General features: G+C 30.9%; 1 protein-coding gene across 2 annotated transcripts in view; it reads right to left on the reverse strand.

Moving 5' to 3' along the window:
• LOC121125116 (uncharacterized) overlaps nucleotides 1-20707 on the reverse strand; it is a 46769-nt gene that overhangs the window by 13286 nt on the left and 12776 nt on the right. The window contains exons 3-5 of one of the 2 annotated variants that reach the window (XM_071891571.1): nucleotides 11717-16975; nucleotides 7365-7604; nucleotides 4816-5092 (exon numbers count right to left, since the gene is read on the reverse strand). In XM_071891571.1, coding sequence (XP_071747672.1) covers nucleotides 4816-5092; nucleotides 7365-7604; nucleotides 11717-11866 — 667 coding nt within the window. In that variant the 5' untranslated portion in view covers nucleotides 11867-16975. Of the gene's footprint in view, nucleotides 1-4815; nucleotides 5093-7364; nucleotides 7607-11716; nucleotides 16976-20707 lie in introns of those variants that run through there. The other variant, XM_071891572.1, reaches the window with a different exon arrangement.

Below are 20707 nucleotides of genomic sequence, written 5' to 3' on the forward strand. Positions count from 1 at the left end.
ATGTAGTTATGAATATCAAGGTAAAATGAAGGAATTAAAATCAAAGTTGAAAAAACAAATCAAAAAACAAAACAACATTCAGATTACTAAGAACAAAAGACTTGCACGCTACATAATGCTTAATGTTTACATCATAGAAAATATACATAAGTAGAGGGACAACTCTCCTCTTTACTGACCTATCAAAGAACGAGATATTAAAAATTGTTGACCTGGCTCGACTTGTAGGGGCAACAGGAATTATTTTGAAACTACGCGCTTTAATAAATAATAATCTATTCATTATTTTACTTTAGTGGAACAAGGCAAAATTGTTCTAAGTTGCTGTGCAATAAAATGTAGTAATTGCCATGGATCGGACAAGGTGAAATTAAACCATATTTTATTTCATCGGATTCCACAAGATCCCCAATTAAGAGTTGAATGGCTACAGGCAATTCGCCGTGAAAATTTTAAGACATCACTACGTATCTATTTGTGTTCAAAACCTTCTAAAGAGTTGGACTTGGTTCGTGATGATGTTGTAAAAATCATTGTCTCAAACAAGGAAGTATTCCGTCAGTATTCCCAGGTATTCCGGATAGACTATGTCCTCCTAGTCCGAAAAGACGCCTATTTTTTGTTCGTCATGCTCAGAATGAGCCAAAGACGAATAAAGATATACACTACAATTCAGATGTTCCAGAATCAAATACAATTATTGAGGTAATGCAAATGTCTATTTATATATATATATATGTATATATATCTCTCTGAATATACATTGCATACGTATTCAAAACTTGAAAAGATCATGCTTACATATTTTATTCTTTATTCTTTCTATGATCCTCATAAACATATCTTACAGCAAACGGATGATGTACTTGCTATAGCTGAGTTTATTCTTCTTCATAATAAAGTGTTTGACATTCTCAACAGTCGCTCAATGAAGGCTCCAGTTTATAAAAAGGCACTGAATAAGAAACACTTTCATTTTGCAGAAAGTATTTTTAATGATTTTGAAAATTTATACGAAAATCTCTTTGATCCATGTGGGAGGAAAGTAACACTCTCAATAAGAAAAACAGACCCTCTTGGCATTCTTGGTGATATCAAATCTATTCGTTTTTTGATCTCAAATTTGGATTCAATGGAGTTCTCGTACCTTGCACCATATAAACTTTGCCAGTATCATTTGGAAATTTGGTTCAATGCTGTGAGATTACACAATGGATGGAGTTATAATCCTACTTGTAGACAATTCAGAAGTGCAGATTGATCTCTTTTAATTCATGGAAGCAAAAATATTGTCGGAAGTTCTTCTGCTAACTGTACGGTTCTTGATGAAACTGCTGTATTAAATGTATCGTATAATTCGTCGACTTTGGATTATGTGATACCAACTATTGAAGAATTTTATCCAGAGCAAGAACAAACAGATGCGAACAACAACTCTGAACTGAAAGACTTGAGAGTATGTGACTTTTCTTTCAGAGGGAATGTATGTACAGCATCTTTATGCTACATTGCTGGATTTTTGGCACCCACAATAAGTAAGTTAATTAAATGCCCTACTTGTAAGTTAGTTAGCACTTATTCATTGGGAGGGCGATCCCTGCAAGGAGGAATCGTTAATTCTTTTCAAGAGTTATGTCATCTTTTCCAATATGAGTGATAAAGGACTAGGATATCCTTCAGGAAGTATGTGCCAATTACTGTATCACTTGGTGAAAATATTACGACGTTATCAACATCTTGCTTTTAACAAAAATACTCACGACCAATTGTTGCAAAAGATTTTGTTGGCTGAAACACTTTTCCCTTTTCCAAATGTTATAAAGTCACATATATCAGAAACTGCAATAGGTGAAAATTATCCTTATTGGAGTCTTACTCATCTTGTCATTAAAAAAATATTTAAACATACACCTAAAGAGCTTCCTGAAAGAGTTTGGAAGCATTTCAAACGTTCTGGGAACAATCTTCACTGTTTAAGAATATTCTCCAATTTATAAAATAATCAGTACTAGACTATTAGTTAGGTATTTTATAATGTTAACATATAGTAAAATTATCTATTGAAATTTATTTAATAACCTTTTCTAAATAAAATATATTCTTAAGTTAATTATCAAAATATGTGTCTTATTCTCCTTGAAAATTACAAGCTGAAATTGTAAAACATTTATTAAGAAATTGGTTCAATATTAAAAATAATTACTTTCAATTGAAACATTCACAAAAGATAAATTAAGATTTGCAATTGACGGTTTAGATTGTATTTTGGGGATAAATTACTAAGATCAAAAATTTTGACCTTTGCCTCTTACTCAGCAACTCCTATGTTATTTTCTAATTCAGCTCTTATAGTTTTCCCTTAATTAATTTATTAATACTAATTGAGCTACAACAACTTTACCTACTGATCAATGAATATTCAATGGATTCTTAATTGGTGAATCTCCTTTATAAATTACTAATTTACCACAAGCTTTTATTGTTTTATTGTATTGTATTTTTATTGGAAAGTTGCCCTCACTGAGCTAAGAAGAATATTCTCGGCAATATACTGCTACAACAGGGATTATAGTCACTCTATTATGATAATAACTCTATGGTTTACACCCTTAAGTATAAATACTCTCCTTTTCTTTTCTTTTATTAAATGACATGGTGAGCCAGCAAGTACTTTACTCTCTCTAGAGGTATCCCTGGCTGAGCTTTAGCTAGACACAAGCTCGTTGTTAAACCTCATCTAAAATCACATTATTATATTCATTATTCTGTATTGAGCAGAAAGGGACATTCACATTAGAAAATTTGTACAATTTGATCAATTTCATTGATTATTACACAAATTTTCTCAATATGGTGTTTTAAAAAGTTACCTTTATTAATTTCATAGTTTAGAAATCGAAATTAAATGAAAATAGCATAATCTGAAATACATGAATTTGAAAAAGGAACTATGTTTTTAAAAAAATACCGAAATAGTTTGATAAAAATAAGTATAGCACTGTTTCTAAAATACAACATTAAACTATAATCATAAAAGGACAATATTTGGCAGGTTTTTTTTATTCTAAACATCAGTTAGTAGCTGTTACCCAATTCTTCGTATTTCAATTGAAATATTATTCAAAACTTAACAAGAGCTTTATCAAATTCAAACAATAAAGTTTCAAACACTGATTCATGAAAAATAAGTAGGAAACAAACAGTGTATATTTTATATTAGTGTGCACTGTGTAACTTTTACATAAGTAAAGATTGCCTAATGACGCTGTCATTGTATAATTTCACGTCAGTTATTCTCAGATGAATACATCAATCAAAAATTACTTTATATTGTATTACTAGACATAAGAATAAGAAAAAAAAAAATGTTCTTTTGTCTTGTATAAAAATACAATATTATATGAATTGTGTCAAAGCACAATTATTAATAAGTAAATTTATTTATTTATAAGTTTTCGATAAATGATTCATCAAAACAAATAAATTTCAAACCTAATAAAATATTAATTATTTATATATAATATTGATGCTATCTGTAGGGCACCACTATTGTTTTTTTCAAAAGGGGTGTTGCTGATATTTATAAAATCCACTTTTTTTTTAATATTATATTTTGGAACGTAAATGATTAAAACACAAATGTATTATCAATCATCTGACGAAATTTTGTAAGGCTGGAACTAACCATTATTTTTATAGTCATAAAAGTGACATCTTTTTAATTGAAAGGAACAATACTATCTTAGACTACAACAAAGCATTCAAGTAAAACATAGTCATTCTATTTATATATTTAGTTTTCCCTCATATTTACAAAATTTAAACTTTTTTTTCATGACAACTGTCAATTTTTCAGCTTCTATTCTCTTCCTCAGTGTTTTGAACATTGATTGGTTGATTTAGAATTAGTTTTTAAGTTTCTACAATTCCTAATAATTAAAAAGGGGAACAATTACGGGGGGAGTTTTGTACAAAAGAATTGAAGATAATAGTCGAATTTATTTAATGAGTGCATAATCCATCTCAGTTTTTCTCTATTTAAAATATATATATCTCAAAGGATTTTGTTTTCATTTGGATTTTTTAAGTGATCCCGTTTTTATGGGGGTGTATTTTCTATGATATCAGCCATGATATTTCTCCTCATTATGTATTATGAATACGTTATTAGAGTCTAAAAAGTAGTGTCATTTTTCATAATTTTTTTAGTCTAAAAATGGAAATATATCGAGATCAGAACAAGATACGGAATCAATCTTTAAACACTCTTTAAACCATAAAAAACACTTTTATTAAAAATTTTATTACTCCCACTTTTAATGTAGGGATTGTTTTAAATGTAAAATTTAACTCTGAATGATAAAAGTCACGAATTACTAATCCCGGATATTTCAGAATTAAGAGGATTGAGAGTAAATTTAGATCAGTTTAGTATTCCGTGCTCAAAAATAATTTCATTTTGTGGCTTGAATTCATTTGTACGAAATGAGTGTTCCCCTACCTATGCTATTAAGTAACCATTACATAATTGGCAATATTTTTACAACACCTCAATGTTTTTTTTTTTTTTTTTTTTTTCGGAACATAAATTGAGGATACAGAAAAGGCACGTGTGTATCCACAATTTATTGTAGTAGTATATATGTTTTTTTTTAAATTACGCAAAATGAGCTGATTTAATAATTATAACTTTTAATTATATGTGGGCAAAAATAACGAGCAACACTTCAAAAATGAGATTGGACCTAACGATTAGAAACAAATTTGTCTAGTCTACTTTTTAAACTAAAATTAACATCCTTATTAATAACAGACCTGATTTCGTCGTTGTGCCATCATAAGGATATACTCTAGTTGAGAAGTAATTCGTTGCCTTGTTTTGATATGTATGGGATTCATAGGACTCTGTTAATGGAGTTTCATCATTGTTATTGTCAGGAAAGGTTGATGGTGAATGTATGTTAGAAATGGGTTTCTTTGTTGCTTTTGTTGTATTTTTGATTTTGTGCGTTACAGAAAATGAGGTTTGTAAGTCATTTGGAGTCACGAAGGGTGCTTCTTTTGATACTTCTTCCTCACTTTTCTTTGATGGCTTTAAAATGTAATTTGAATATAATATATTAATGTTTTATAAACAATATTTCTCAAAATTGCTCGGACAATCTTTTAAATAAACTTAATTTCTTTCATATATTTACAAAAAAAAACATTTATATATATTTTGTTAACATAGTTTAAAAATTTTCTTTTTTTTTTCTTGGCCAATAGGGCATTCAGATTTATTCAACAATTTTCTAAGAACAATTAAATTGATATAATAATTTAGCAAATAAAATATATCAATAAAAAAACTACGCGCTCATTCTAATCAACATGTACTAGAATGCAAATTTACCTTTCAATCACCAAAAACCGTCGATAGCTGCATGGCAATAAAATAATAATCCCATTCAAAGTCCTTAAATACAATCTTAATATAGGTAAAATGCCATCAAAGTTATTGTCTCTTTTAGTGTGCAATTTTTATATTATATACTGTGCCTTTGTAATTATTGTGTCGATTTTTCTTTTGTTTGCTGTTGATAAAAACTCATTTTTCGAAAGTTGGAGGGCAAACCCCTCTCAATGATGATTTGTACGTCACTGTAGATTTCCGTAAATCTGCTGCATTGCCACAGTATGGGGTCGTTTCTTTCTCTTCTTAAACTGCCGAAACCATCTGCTCGCCCGTCTTTGTAGTATTTTCCAGTCGTTTCTAGAGTACTTGAAAGTACTCTGTACTTAAACCATTTCTCAGGAGCGGTTAGATACTTATTTTTAATGGCTTTGATGCATTGCTGTGGAGTTCTTGGGATTTACAACGGCTTGAATAAGCAAAAAAAAGAAGTAAGTGTAGGTTGTGTTAGACATATTCTCAGGTATAAGGTGGAGAAAATAATGATCTCGATTCCAATAGGAAGTATGAATCACTGTATTGGTAAAAAATGTTGCAAGACATTTTATAGAAGGAAAAAGCCATCGGATATACAAAAGATTTGACTCTTTTAAATTTGTGCCTACTTCCAATGTAAAATTACCAGTGAAATTGTAGCTAATACGATTTTTCAGAGGTATTTCTCATTCCAAGGAGACATCAAGTTTTTTTATTCCTTCCCATGACCCATCACAAAATCCTTTGAGCTGAGCCGAAAATCCACACAGTTTTTCAAAAACTTTGGGTAGGCTCGAATATCGGCAGCCGGTGTATTTTAATCCTTTTTTGAACTAGAAAATGGTTCAATTGGACGCTCCGAAAGTGTTGTGTGTCCCTCAATTTCCTCATCCAATAGAATGAGGCATTTCAAAAATTTACCAAATGATATCACGCTTAAGCCACCATATCTTATTGGATTGTGCATTCTTTTAGTTGATATATTTTTCTTCTTTAAAATTTGAAGGAAAGAATATTCATTCACAATAATCTCAGAAGCTATATTTGGACGGAATAGAGATATTTGCAACAAGTGGGTGATTTTGGGTAGAATGTACATGTTCCATGTACTTATTCTATCCCATGTTCATAAATTTAGGTAAATGCATAGGCTTCAAACTATTTTTATCCTTGAAAGGATTTCTTTATAAATGTCTGATCTACCGAAGAAAGGGTACCTGCAAATTATGTATTGCAAATTTTATATACTAATCGTAGTACCCAAAATTGCCCATAGATATTAGGTGTCGACAAACAGACAAGCTTTACATTAAATATATACAAGAAACTACTCAAGAAATCTTCAGTCTTACTATCTGTTCTTAATTGCACACTCACACCTAGTTACTCAATACATGGTTATTTTCTCCTCAAGATTGATGAATAAAAATGAAAACAAAAAAAAATATAATGTTCAGAAAAAGAAATATTTTTATGCCCTGTGCCTAATTGCAATTCACTAATTAAATAATCAACTAATCATCTATAACTATAAAAAAAATATTGGTTATTGCATTTTGTGTTTAAAAAATTATTCCTTTAAAATTTCTCAATGAAAAGTAATTTATAGACAAATAAAAATACGAAAAAATTAATAATTATTAAAATACCAAAGTTAGATTTATTCATTGTATGGACAATGGTGGACGTCATCTATTTTTCAAAATTGTGTAAAACAAAACTTTACTTGTGTACTATCATTTTGAAACAAAAATAAAATGTTTTTGATAGATAAAACCTAGTTTCATTGGCTTTTAGAAAAAAGGAAATTATGTTGTCACACCTTGCTTTACTTATTATGTTATATGTAATGTTATGTAAGTTATTAACTTTAATGTTTACATAGTAAAAGTGTCCAAGCGATATTAAGATATACTGTACAGAAAATACACACCTTTTGTGTCTCAGTTTGTGCTTTATTACTTTGCTTATAAAATGTAATGTTATTGAAAGTCCTTAATGCTTTGTCTCCTGACTTAAGCTCATTCTTTTTAGATACATTTCCCAAGAAAGCATTACGTGATCCAAGTGTATTCTTTTTATTCGTACCATTCCATTGTGGAGGTAATACATCGTACATGTTGCTATAATCATCACCATCATCATATGAATAATCTAATCCATATGACGGAACCTCTCAAAATGTTAGAAATAAAATTATAACCTATTTTAAAACGATAGCAAGACTTTACTGGATAACATTAGATCGAAATTTTACAAAGATATACAAAGTGCGACGATGAAATTTGGCTCATTCAAGCTACAACTTGTATAAGAATCACAACTTGTACCAAATATATATAATATCAATGAAAGTAAAATAAAAAAACATTAGCTTCAAAAGAAGATAGATTGATTTATCAAATGAGATTGAAAAGTAAATATTTAAGTCTTCACAATCATATAACTTTAATTTATTTATATAAATATGTGAAGGAAGAAAAGCTAGGAATTCTCATTTCTCAGGGAATGGGCTCTTGAATGACTTCCCTGACAATCAAATTTTTAATTTTATGACAGTCCATATAAAAGCTGTGATATTCTTTCCATATTTTAAACTGTTTGTAATATGTATAATAATTTAAAAAAATTAATCAAATCAAACTTTTTTTGAAAATTAAAATATAATTTTTGTTGCCAGTCAACACTAAAGCAAAACTAGAACAATTTTTCTCAAAAGTGAATCTGGATTATATTTGTATTTTTCGACAAAATAGGGTCCATTTCTATAAACATATTAGTATTAGTATTTTTAAATGTGTTGCAAATTGCACTTAGGTAAAGTAGCAAAATTAATTGACAAAATAAAAAAAAAATAAGAGAAAAAAATAGATTATATTTGAAAAGACATATCAAGGTCTCTTAAATTAAAAATAAATGCTTTACGCTACGGCTAAATTTTTGTTTTTAGTGATTTGTGAACAAATAAAGTAGTATAAATTATATGGATTATTTTTCTTCATTTTTATCCAAGATTGGTTTCCTGTTGACACACCACATGTCTTTTATAACATCAGCTCTGATATAAAGCCTTTGGAAAATAAATAAAAATATATTTGATTCCACGTCAAATCTTTTGTTTTACTCGATTTTTTTCTGGTCATACACATTTTTTATTTGTTTTAATCAAGATCATGTAATAAATAATTTATTTTTCTTGTACTGTAATGTTTCTTATCAATATGTCTTGAGATTGCTTTTCATATATACAGCTATTTCATGTGTAAATATCCCCCTGAATTAAAGTTACATATAATATATATATAAACATGACTTTTTTTGTAAAGCTGTAAAGGCAAACTCTACACACATCCGTTTAATGTGTTAAAGATTATTTTCGTTCAAAGACCTGGTTATTTATCACACATAAAAAGCTTATAGGTGTGGTTAATTCTGTAGTAAAAATATTATTTATAAGAACTGATAAAAGATTGACCAAATTAAAAGTTTGAACTGTTAACTTTCAAAAATATAGTAACTCCAATAATTTGTTGTGTTGAAATGGACTGCATTATGTATATTTAAGATAATTACGTATGTATAATTAAGATGTATCTTTAACTCAATGCCTCGATAAATCACGGATCTAGGCCTTTCAAAAAAAAAAAAAATCATTGAGTACTAGAACGACCGGGAATTTCAACAATGAAATCCTGTTTTATTTTATACTAAATAAAAACAACTATCTCATGCGTCATATTTATGTTTACAATTAAAGTAATTCTCACAGCTCGTATTTAGATATATTTTTTTTTTACAAAAATGAGGTTGCATTAAATTGTAACTATCATTTGCACTTGTATCGTGTATCTTCAAAGAAGACAAAATAACAAACTAAAATAATTCTTGTGCTGGAAATTCTTGCACTCAAGAAAACCACATCCGGTATTGGCCATAATATCAGGATCAGCTGGACACCCGTGTATGGGATAAAAAAGTGCTTTGAAACTGAATGAACAGTCCCCAAAAGTTTGGGCAAGGTCAGAAAGAAACAGTAAGAACAAATGTCATGATTTTCTGTGTCAAAAAATGCTGTACTAGAAATCCTGTGGGGATACTTCCCCCTTACAGATGAATCTGATCGAGGTTACGCTGCAAAGGATCATTAAAGGTGACTTGGGAGTAAAATCAAGATCAAGGAGGAAGAAATCTCTCGATCCCATAGCCAAAAAGGAGAAGATGTTGCCAAGCGGCAAGCTTCTTTTGAATGTGTCCCAGAACATGTGACCTCCCATCTCCCCGATTTTAATCCTTCACAAGCTTCTTTGGAGTCAACTATCAAGGCTGTATGACCTGACTTGTCAGAAGACTAAATCCATTAGATTTGTGTAGCCTTCAGGAAGAGAGTGGAGGCCGGCATTGAGCCTAAGGGAAGCCATATTCAATAAAAAATGTCAATTCCAGGTATAATTCACTTAAAATAAATGTAAAGATATTATCGTTATCTTCACGAACTAGTTTTTAACTATTTATTATAAACTTAAATAGGACGCATTCAGTATGTTTTTTCTATTGAGTTGTAATTTTAGGACTTATTTCTTTCAGCAATTAATTTGATCTTACCATAAATAAAATATGCAGGGTTATAAATAATGGCAGAATACACGTTACCACCTATAACAGCCGGGTATATCATTTTGACATCACTTATGTCATAGATTTTTAGGAGTTATGTCAAAATGACATCTCATGGCCTACTAAGGTGGTATGCAATTGTAGCCGTTCTAGTGTAAAAATAAGGTAGTCCGGTGCTCCCGCTTATCCCTCTAGGCTTGGCTGGAATATTTCTTTATGAAGCAAACTTGTATCATGCTATAAAGCGGTATTTTGTTTAACATTTATCAACTTAAGATCATTTAAAAATGAAGAAAGATATCTTCCATAGTTTGATAAAACATTACCACTTTTCAATATTTGTTTACAAAATTGATTATGAGGTAAACATTAAATGTCTCTGATCCGAACTTTGCCCCATTTTAAGTGTTTTTATACTTGATTTCCCCGCTCAAACAATTTTGACTCCAATAATAGCTTTGTCTTTTCCACTTAAATGATTTGTTTTTGAAGGAGGTTTTAAGGACTTTAGACTAAGTTATTCCATATTTTCGACTCAAAATGTGTCACCTCATGACTCCAGTCAACATTGAGTTCAGATTTTTTTTTAATATTAAAAAGTTATTCATTAACGTAGTTGAAGTATAATAACATCACAATTTGCTTTATTTTTTATAAATAAACAGATGTTACCACCACTTTTGAGCATTAAAAAGTATAATATGACTACATTATAGTGTTGTGCAGTATACTGGTACTTTAGTGGTACCTGGATACAAAAACAGTACTATAGTAAGTCTTTATAAAAATTGGTAATTAAGACTTTACTGCGTCATAAAAAGATTGGCCCATCGATGACTCAAAACAAAAGAGTTCTTAAAAAAAAGTTTTCTTAACAAAAAAAGTAGTCTATTTTCTGAGCTATATCCCATCCTAAATAAAAACTTTACGATGGGTCGACGTAAGTCAAGGGACTACGTGCTCCAAAACAAATTGTTCAATTGAGCTCAGTTTGTCTAGGCTCGAATCCCAGTCGGTCTTTAATAAAGAAATATACATTATGTATATGGATAGTGATGAAAATCGTTCGTATTTTGGGCTTAATAACCCCCCCCCGCTCCCTCCCTTCAAAAATAAACATGGTCACCCTAACAATTTGAAGGTTGTTTTGGAGGAGAGCAGCTTAGCTGTCATGACTTGTCATTAGAACAGCTACAAGTAGCTGTTACAAGGAAGGAGAAGGAAATATAGAAGGCCATATGAAAGAATGTATAAGATTTCAATTCTCAATTCTACTCTGAGTCCGGAAGGGACTTATAATTACAACTCTGCAACAGGTCGTTTTTGAGTACAAAAATCAGGTTTAGAATAAAACTGAATTTAGTGGAACAATTCAGAAAATAATTTAGTATAAAATTATTGTAGCTAAGGGAAAATACAGAGCCTTTCTAAGACATTTTTGTTATATTTTTAGAGTAAAAAAGGTATTGAAAAGTACCGAAATACCGAAACGTATACGGGACCGTTACAAAAATATTGGGATCTGTATAGTATCACTACATTTACACACCAATTCAACAAAATATTTTAAGATTTCTTAATTCTATATTAATTAAAGAGGATTGTTGAAAATCAATCTTGTAGCAGGCTTTTAGATATATGTATATTTATAGTTTTAAATTCAATACTGACTAGTGTTCCTTCTTTTGTGTTTTCTTGCACGTTTATTGATATATTGCTAGATTGTACATCCAATTGCTCATATTCTATAAGGAAACTCCCTTCGCTTGATAAGTTCTTATAGCAAATCATTTTGACAAGGCAATATCTACAGTCTTCCATGTCTTCGCAGTGGAGGACAGCTGCTGTGCATTGTCCTCCGTGACGACAGCTCTTTATCAGTAATGGGCACTTTTCTCTGTTGCATTCCTATAATTTTTGAGGTTAAAAAGAAATCAAGAAATATTATTTTGGGGCATTTTCTTCGATTTTTATTTTCAATTTGAATTGTTTGCATTGAATATTTCATTCGTACCCAAAGTTTCTAGTAAAAAGGTTGTAATATAATTTTATCATCATTTATAAAAAATTTACTTCCAGTTCCTTTTTTGTTATGAAATATTCTCCTGTACAATACAGGGTTGATCTTATCTAGCGGTACACATTAAAAAAAAATTCAAGAGTCAAATTGAAACAACAGGTTTTGTGAGAACATTTATTGATCAACATCCTCAGAAAACGGTACTTGGCACAACTATTACTCAATATGTGAGCCCTTAGCTCTAAGGAATGCCTCAATACGAGGCCAAAATCTGTTGCAGGCCTTGACTATGTAGTCAGAATATAGCTTGGTCCACCCATTTTTATCAAAACCTCTAGAACCTGTACATTCCTGCGTGGAGTAGCACACATCCTTTCCTCCAGACGTGCAAAGATAGATAAGTACAATGGGTTCGTGTCTGGAAAAGAGGGTGGCCTCAAGTTGAGATCCCATAAGTCCGGAAAATTGTCTCTCATGAAGGACTGGGTCTAAGTGGCGTGATGACATCTTGAGTGAAAACAAAGTTGTACTCGAAATTTCTCTGTCCCAAACTAGCACTTTCTTAATTAAAAGTTCAATCAAACTTTTAAGCTCTTCCCTCCTCTCTGATAAAATGAGAGGGTAGACTTCACCTGTGCTGGCAACAACGCAAAAGACCATGGTTCGGACTTGATTTTTTTTTTTTTCTGAAAACATGTCTCACTGACATCGGACCCTATATACTTGGATATGGCCATGGGTACATGCCACATGATATAAACCTCAAAAATTAATTCCTTTGTTGCTCCATTTTACTCATTACCGTTTTTTTATTTCTAATTTTGTAAAGAAATCTACAGTCACAAAATGTACCTTTCGCATAATTTGAAAACAATCCACGAATAAATTTCATATTTATTAAAATCTAAATTAAGTGTATCTCTAGATAAAAACAACTATGGAAAATCATACTTTCATATTTTAGAGTAGGCAAACTACTGGCCGTTAAATAGGGTGTCCCTAATATTGAGCATTTGTTTGAAAATGAGGTTTAAAAAAATATGTAAATATCACTTTTTGATTTTGTGAGCTTGACAACAAATTAAATATAAGATTGAGCCCTGAGGAATAGTTATGCCACTCTATGACCTTACTATGCCACTCAAAAAAGTGTTAACACGTGTATTGAATACTAAGTGAAAGCAAATTCAAAGAAATCAATTTGATTTCATTAAACATCCAGATAATAAAAAAATGTTTTGAGATAAATTAGGAACGATAAAACTTGGATAATTCGAGTAAATTTCTGATCCTTATTAATTCAAATTTATTAATCAAAAAGTTACTTTACTTTTCAAATTTCGAGGGAAACGTATATTTGGTATGCTAGATTTTTTTATTCTAGTACATTTAAAAAAGAACCTATATTTATTGTTGAAAGCTATATACTATGTTAAGTTTGTTTGTGAGAGGCATAGTGGTTAGAAGTATTTTGCGTGTTCGGCGATTTTTTCTATATATGTCCTTTCATTTTTCTTTCTCTTCTGCTTTTGTTTTCTTTGTCACCAGTCATAAACCTTTTGAGCTAATTAGGATCATATTTGTACTCTGTCAACAGTTAATTAGCGATGCTCATGCGACGATTCTTTTTGTCATCATTAAGCAGTTTCAGAACAAACTTCTCTAACACTCGTCTCATGCACCAAAAATTCGATAAAATTTCATGACATGACCCAACGGATAGGTCAATATCCTCAGCAACTTTTCTGATAGTGCTTGGGTTCCACAGCTAGGGTCGTCATTCACATCTTCCTGGCCATCTTGGAGAGTTTCTGCCACTTTTTAACATTTTGTTTACTCATCATATTTTCACCATGTGCCACTGTCAACATTTTAAATTGTTTTGGGGCACTTAATTTCATTTTTTTACACAAAATTTCATAAAATTAATTGCTATGTTTCTTAATAGCAAAAAATCGCCTAACACACAAAATATTTTTATGCATTATGCCTCTCACAAACAAAGTAAACATATTACATAGCCTTAATAAATAAATATTTGTTCTTTTTTGAATGTACAACATAAAAAAATATACCATACCTAATATGCTTTGCCTGCGAAAGTAGAAAAGTCACCTTACTGTGTAGAGTTAAATTGAATAAAGTAATCTAAAGTGAATATATTAGCTTCATTTTACTTGTTTTTCTGTTTTATTCAACATATCTTATATTAACTATATTGAATATAACTCCAAAAATAATTTATGCAATAAGGTTTTTATCATTTTTTAATATATTTAATTTTCATTTATTTACTTTTTTCACTTTGAAATATGAATTGAAATCGAAATTATTCTCTAAAAAATTTATTTAAAAAGGGTTTAAAGTCCAAAACTTATGCGTTCGAAGGTTTTTATGGTCAGTTTTGTGTTTAAGGGCTTAAATATCTATAATTAGTATGGGTTTAAGCCGGCCAGGAAGATTCGGTTGCAAAAAATAAATAAAAAGCAGATTCATTTTTTCATTTTGTTCTTACCAACATCAAGGACAACTACAGAGAAGGACAAGATACAAAATTTTAATCAGCTGTGAAATGGAGTCCTTTTACAACATTGTTAATTATTTTTTGGAAAGTCATATAAATGAATCAAAACAACTAATCAATTAAGGAAGTATATATATTCATAGAATTTGAGGACTGTAGTCAACAGCTGTCCCAATTCTGTCTTTAATCCTTCCTTTAAGAGTTGCTGATAATTTTTTATCTCAAATATTCCCATCCCTAGTGATATAAAAAATATCTTTAATACATACTAGAGTAGGATTTCCCGCTGTTACACGGGAAATTAAGGAATTAAGAAACAATTAAGAACTGTTCTGCTTATTATAAAAGAAAAATAAAGACCGTAAAATTTTAAGAGTTTGATATTTTTGAACCCTTTTTTTTAAAACAAGATAGAGTAGGTTTGCCCAGCTTTAAAATTAATTCTTTACCCTTTTGCTTTTTTAAGAGTAGGCTATAAAATTTAGAGAAGAACAATATTCAAGTTGAGCTATTGTTTCAAATTATTCTAATAAATCATTTTATTTTTCCTCTTTCTAAACCTTATAATTTCCCTTTTTAAAAAGTGGGAAAAGATTCATACCAACAAGTAGAAAGAATCATTCTTAAAATTCCATTTTTTTATTTTTTATATCAAGGAAATTTGAGTATTTAATTGATTATTAAGTATGATATTTATTACAAACTATAGCTATGAGGTAGAAATTAATCCAAATGGACATTCCGGCATGTTGAGAACATATATGTACTAAGTTTTTTTCCTTTTTCCACTTTTTTGTTATTGAAAGTGTGTTTTTAGAAAAATACTTCTTGAGGCCCCCCATGGCATTCAAGGCAAAACATTGTTATAGAACAATTTATTAGCCTTAAGAACCTACACGAAAAAATTCAGCCAAATTCATGCATTAGTTTGGGCGTGATTCCCGGACAAACACACCCACAAACAGAATTACATTTGCATGTAATATATGGATTAGTGTATGATCTCTCTAAATTAAGACGTTAAGGACAATTGGTTTATGATAGACAGTAAATAGTTTAAGTTCTACAATTTGCTGATTCAATTTTACATTCAAATACTCAGGAGTAATTTGCTATTTTTTTTAAAGTGAAATAAAAATGGCGTTATATTCTAATACATATATTAAATGTGAATGTCTTGTGTGTGTGCGTAAGTCCTTCAATCACGTTCGGACCAAAGGATGGATTTTGCTGAAATTTTTCATGTAGGTTCTTATGGCTACAAAAACAGTTCTGTTATACTGTTTTTTGGGTCCTTGGGGGCCATGGCGGTCTTTAAATAGTATTTTAGAGCTTCGCCTGTACAACCTGAGGCCAGGGTATATTTGAGATATTATGGGGGTTCTTTGATGCTTAGGGAAGTAGGGGGAGGGGGGAAAGATAATTTAACCTGCTTCAGTAACCAACAGCCCACAACCCATGGGCGTAGGTGTATTCTAGCATATTTGAATCCATGTACTACCTGAGGGCCGTGGCGTTTTTGGTATATTAGGAAGGTTCATTGGTGCTCAGGAAAGGGGTGGCAGATAAATTTAACTTACTCAGGTCCAGCAGTTCACCTGAACAACCCGTGGGAGGGCATTCCAACATATTGCAAGGGGTTCTTGGTGCTTAGAAATGGGGTGGCGGTGCAGCTTTAACTGCCTTGAGGCCTGTTCCTTTACTTGTACGGCCTGATGGCCTTATCATATTTTGGGATATTTTAAGGGTTTATTAGTGTCAGGGAAGGGGCGGCACAAAAATTTAACTTGATTAGGGGCCAGCAGTTTACCCGCATAATCCGTGGGGGGGGGATGTATTCTAGCATATTGGTAGGGTTACGTTGTGCTTAGAAACACAGCAGTAGAATATGATTTTTCAGATCCTCAAGATGATCGGCATGTACAATGTTGACCTGACGTGAAAGCACTCTATTTTAATCCAATTCAAGTTAAAGTTTATCTTCTAAACCATATTTAACATTATATAACACCATATACAATTACTGACTTATATGTTTTTAATAGTTTACATATGGGGGTAAACACATGCTTAAAAACCGAATGAAATATTTTCGTCAAACAATATTAAATAAATTTTTAATTTTAAATAAAGAAAATGCCCTGTGGTGCGTTAATCCGGTATATTTTCGTGTAGCCATTCTGGTCGTGATGAAACTTCTTGAGATCTGAAGCATTAATATTTTTTTTAGTGGATGAAACACAATATGACTTGAAACAGCATTTATTAATCAAGTTTAGTTTCAGTGTGATACATTCATCTTTTTTTTGGGCATTTCGTTCCATCGTCAATTTCTGGCAAATCCTTCCGGCAAGGAAATACGTTTGAAATATCAGAACATTCTATTCTGAAAAAAAAGAATGCTTCCAAATTTATTTAATTATAATTTTAGAATAATCAGAAAAATAAATAAAGCTTTAAGTATTTGCAGACCGTGTGAGGAGCAAGGAAAGGATGATTCTACTTTATTTTACATATGCCCTTAGTTACAATTTGGAAGAACAAAAGTGTGTTGCCGTATCTATGATGCGTCAAATGTTAGATCAACAATTCTCCCTGTCAAGATAAAGAGGTTCTGATCTTTAAAATTTTTTTGCTTCGAGGAGAGAAAATATAACATTAGTCGTTTTTTTGATATTTTGACTCTTATAAACAAAGTGCATTTAAAATCCCCAAGCCGCATTATCTTAAAAGGGATAGTTGTCGAGGTTTGAAGATGATAAAATGCAAAGTTATTATCAAGTAATAATATATTAATTTTCTATATATAGTATCAGTTCTTATTTAGGACTGAAAACTGCAGTTTCGTCCATTTTAGTAACGGTTCAGTCCATTTTAGTCCTTCATATCAATCCTAATAACCTTTAAAAACCAAATGACGTCTCTCTACTTTATTAATTTGATAACTAATCAGTTCTTTTATTGATAGTACGAAGGACCAACAGTCTTAAGTACAGGTCCTAAGGACAGATTCTAATATACGACTGGACAGAATCAATAAGGACTGATACAACACTATCTATACACGTATTACCTAAGATTATAGTTGGGTTACCAGATATACCAGTTGTGTACAGTGTAAACTATGGGGGTTTCTATTTTATTTTTTTATGATTAAGCAAATATTTTCGGACAACAATTATTTTCAGATGCCACAAATGATATTTTTATTTTAAATATATATGAAATAACTTGCCCTTTTCCAAAGATTTTTAAATTTCATTTTTATAACGTATGTTCCATTAAAATCTGAACACTTTGAATTTTAAACTTCAACCAGATATAATTTGTAGATTAACAATATAATTTCAACAAAACAAATACCGTAACAAATACTGTGTGACTCATCTCTTTTTATCATTAATGTAGCCATCCTTATTGGCAAAGATGCCTTCCAGACAATGGTGGTAGGCCTCGCACTAGCTGCAGATGTAGTCCTCTGTTATGGTGTCCCAGTGCTGACTGACAGAGCCTTTCAGGGCAAAGCTGCAGAGTCAGTCAATAAAATTCTAGATTCTGACTCAAGTATTTTGAATATCATCGACTCCGACGCCAACCAACCAACAATTTTTTAATAATATGCATTTTAAGCCTATATCTATAATTACAAGAGAGTCATTTAAGTGTAGATACTACTAAAATCGATGGTATCTATATTTCTTGTGAAAATATTAGAGGATGGAGGATTGGAAAAAAGAAAAATAAAGTCAAAATTTAGAAGATGAAATGACAAAAATGTACAATGGGATAGTGGAGGAAATTAAATTATCTAATAAGTACAGAATAAATTTTTGTAAAATTCACCCAGTTCTGAGGTAAGACAAATAAATTTCAAAAGTCAAAAATTGTGTCTAGCTGTGGAGGAGGGTTCAGTATTAGAAACTTTATTGAACAAAAGCTGAGGTTACGGCCTTACTATATTCAATTGATTCAGAATACTTGTGTGGAGCTTATTATTTGATATGGAACAGGGATATGGCCACTTTGTGTTCTCGAGGTAGGCCTTTTTATACAAATGATCAGGAGAATTAATAGGCTAGAATGTCTCTTGACGTGTCGAGCAATGAGGTCTACTCCTACAAAAGCCATGGATGTTATGTTCGAAATGGAACCACTTCATTTAAGCTTAAAAAAGAATACACATTGGGCAAGGCTAAGAACTAAGAGAAGGCTAAAATGAAATGGATCAAAATATATATATTGTTAGTACATTCAGAAGTTTCTGAACATAATTTATGTACTTGTAATCGAGAAACAAGAAGACAAATAACTACTACCTGCAACGCTACTCTTTTCTCTGATGACATTGACTTTTCAAATAACTAAGTAATCAACAAACATGGCTAGTCGCTATGATCTACCCAACATTATAATTTAGATCTTAGAGATGTTCGAAAATTGTGATGATATATTATACCCTATAGAGCACGTTTGAAATTTGTGAAGTAAATATGTAAATGACTTAACTCTGAAGTTTCGTAAATTAATAGTACTTTATACCTATAATTAAAAACCATCGGTGTTTGGATGACGGACACTGTAGGCCTTCTCCTTGACATATAACCCAAAAGGTTTAGTCAAAGAGGTTGGCATCAGGGCTGCAGGGGGGCAAAATATGCAAAAAAGTTGAAAAGAACTCAAAAGAGTCTTGCAACGGAGGATATTGGTTTTTATCATGGCTGGTGTTAAGTGTTGCATATTCAACATTACAGTCAAAAGGGCTGAGTCTCAATAGATCGCAGTGTGGTGGCTGCTCTACCAAGTACGACACCCCGGCCGGTACATAAGTCGTCTGTAGACGACTTATGTACCTTTTTTGATAGCTCTCTAGACAGTCTGGTGTGGAACACTTAGATCTCTTGCATGGACGGTTATGGACTTGGGGGGATTGGCCGTGGCGGTTTTCTTTTACTCCTCCAGGTCCAGTTTGGCCTTTTTGAAAGAGACATTCTTCCTCTCTAACGTTTCTGACTTTCAAACGGCGTAAACCGTGGTCCTGGACACACTTGGAGTGCAATAATTGAAATTCTTACATCACGCTCAAGTGTAATTGTTTCGACTTGTACGTAAGCTCAATTTTGTTTTGTTTTTTAACAAATTGTTTATGAATAACTTTCAATCACTCAACCTTTATAAATTATTGTATTAGTAGGGGTTCAGATTTCAATGGACCCCCTGATATAACTTTTAAACGCACCAATAGACAATTTCATAAGAATGTTTTGTATTTTTGTTTGTGTGGGAGCAAGAGTTTCTATTTGAAATGAAAGTGTTGCTTAGATCTTAAAAATGACTGACTAGGTTATTTCTAGTAGACATTTTTCGTACAAGATATATTTTGAATAACCTTTCTTTGTTTATACAGAAATGTGACACTTTTTGACAGAAACGAGTAAGGTCAAGGGGGTTGCTTGTTGTTAAAGCCTAAAATTTTAGAATCTAGTTAATGTAAATATGTATTTAAAACATAAAATACGTAATTAGTAATAAGAAAAAATATATAGTTTCTAAACTTAATTTTTCTTTCTTATATTACCATAGGAAACGTTTATTACTTGATAAAATTACTTTATAGCAAAAAAATAATATTTAAGAGTTGAAGGGTAATTAAATATTAAATTTAGCATATACACAAAAATTCTATATTCCCTTCTAGCATACTCACGTCAATTGTATAACGACAAACTCTATACGAGGTTATTTTTATCCTATTAATCAACTCCTCACCTTACAAAGAAAAATCTCTATCACGGCTTTGTAGAATTCAGCCATTTTGTAAACGATTTAACTTTCGATAAATTTGCCCGAAAATATAATATTATTTTAAAATGTTATATTATAAATAATTTAATTTTGTCAAATGTATTTCAATCAAGATATAAACAATATCAGAACTAAAAAAATTTCGCATGAACAACACACCCCATTCTACAATGTAAAAACTGTTAAATAAGATTTCATAAAGTGGTTTTTGGCAATATGGTTTTTTGTCAAAGTGTTCAATAACCAAATAAAGGTATTTATCAATTGAAAAAAATCAAGGACTGTTCATTAATTGTGTACTAAAAAGGTTACTTAC

Source organism: Lepeophtheirus salmonis, chromosome 10, assembly GCF_016086655.4.
Source record: "Lepeophtheirus salmonis chromosome 10, UVic_Lsal_1.4, whole genome shotgun sequence".
In the NCBI taxonomy this organism is placed as follows: domain Eukaryota; kingdom Metazoa; phylum Arthropoda; class Copepoda; order Siphonostomatoida; family Caligidae; genus Lepeophtheirus; species Lepeophtheirus salmonis.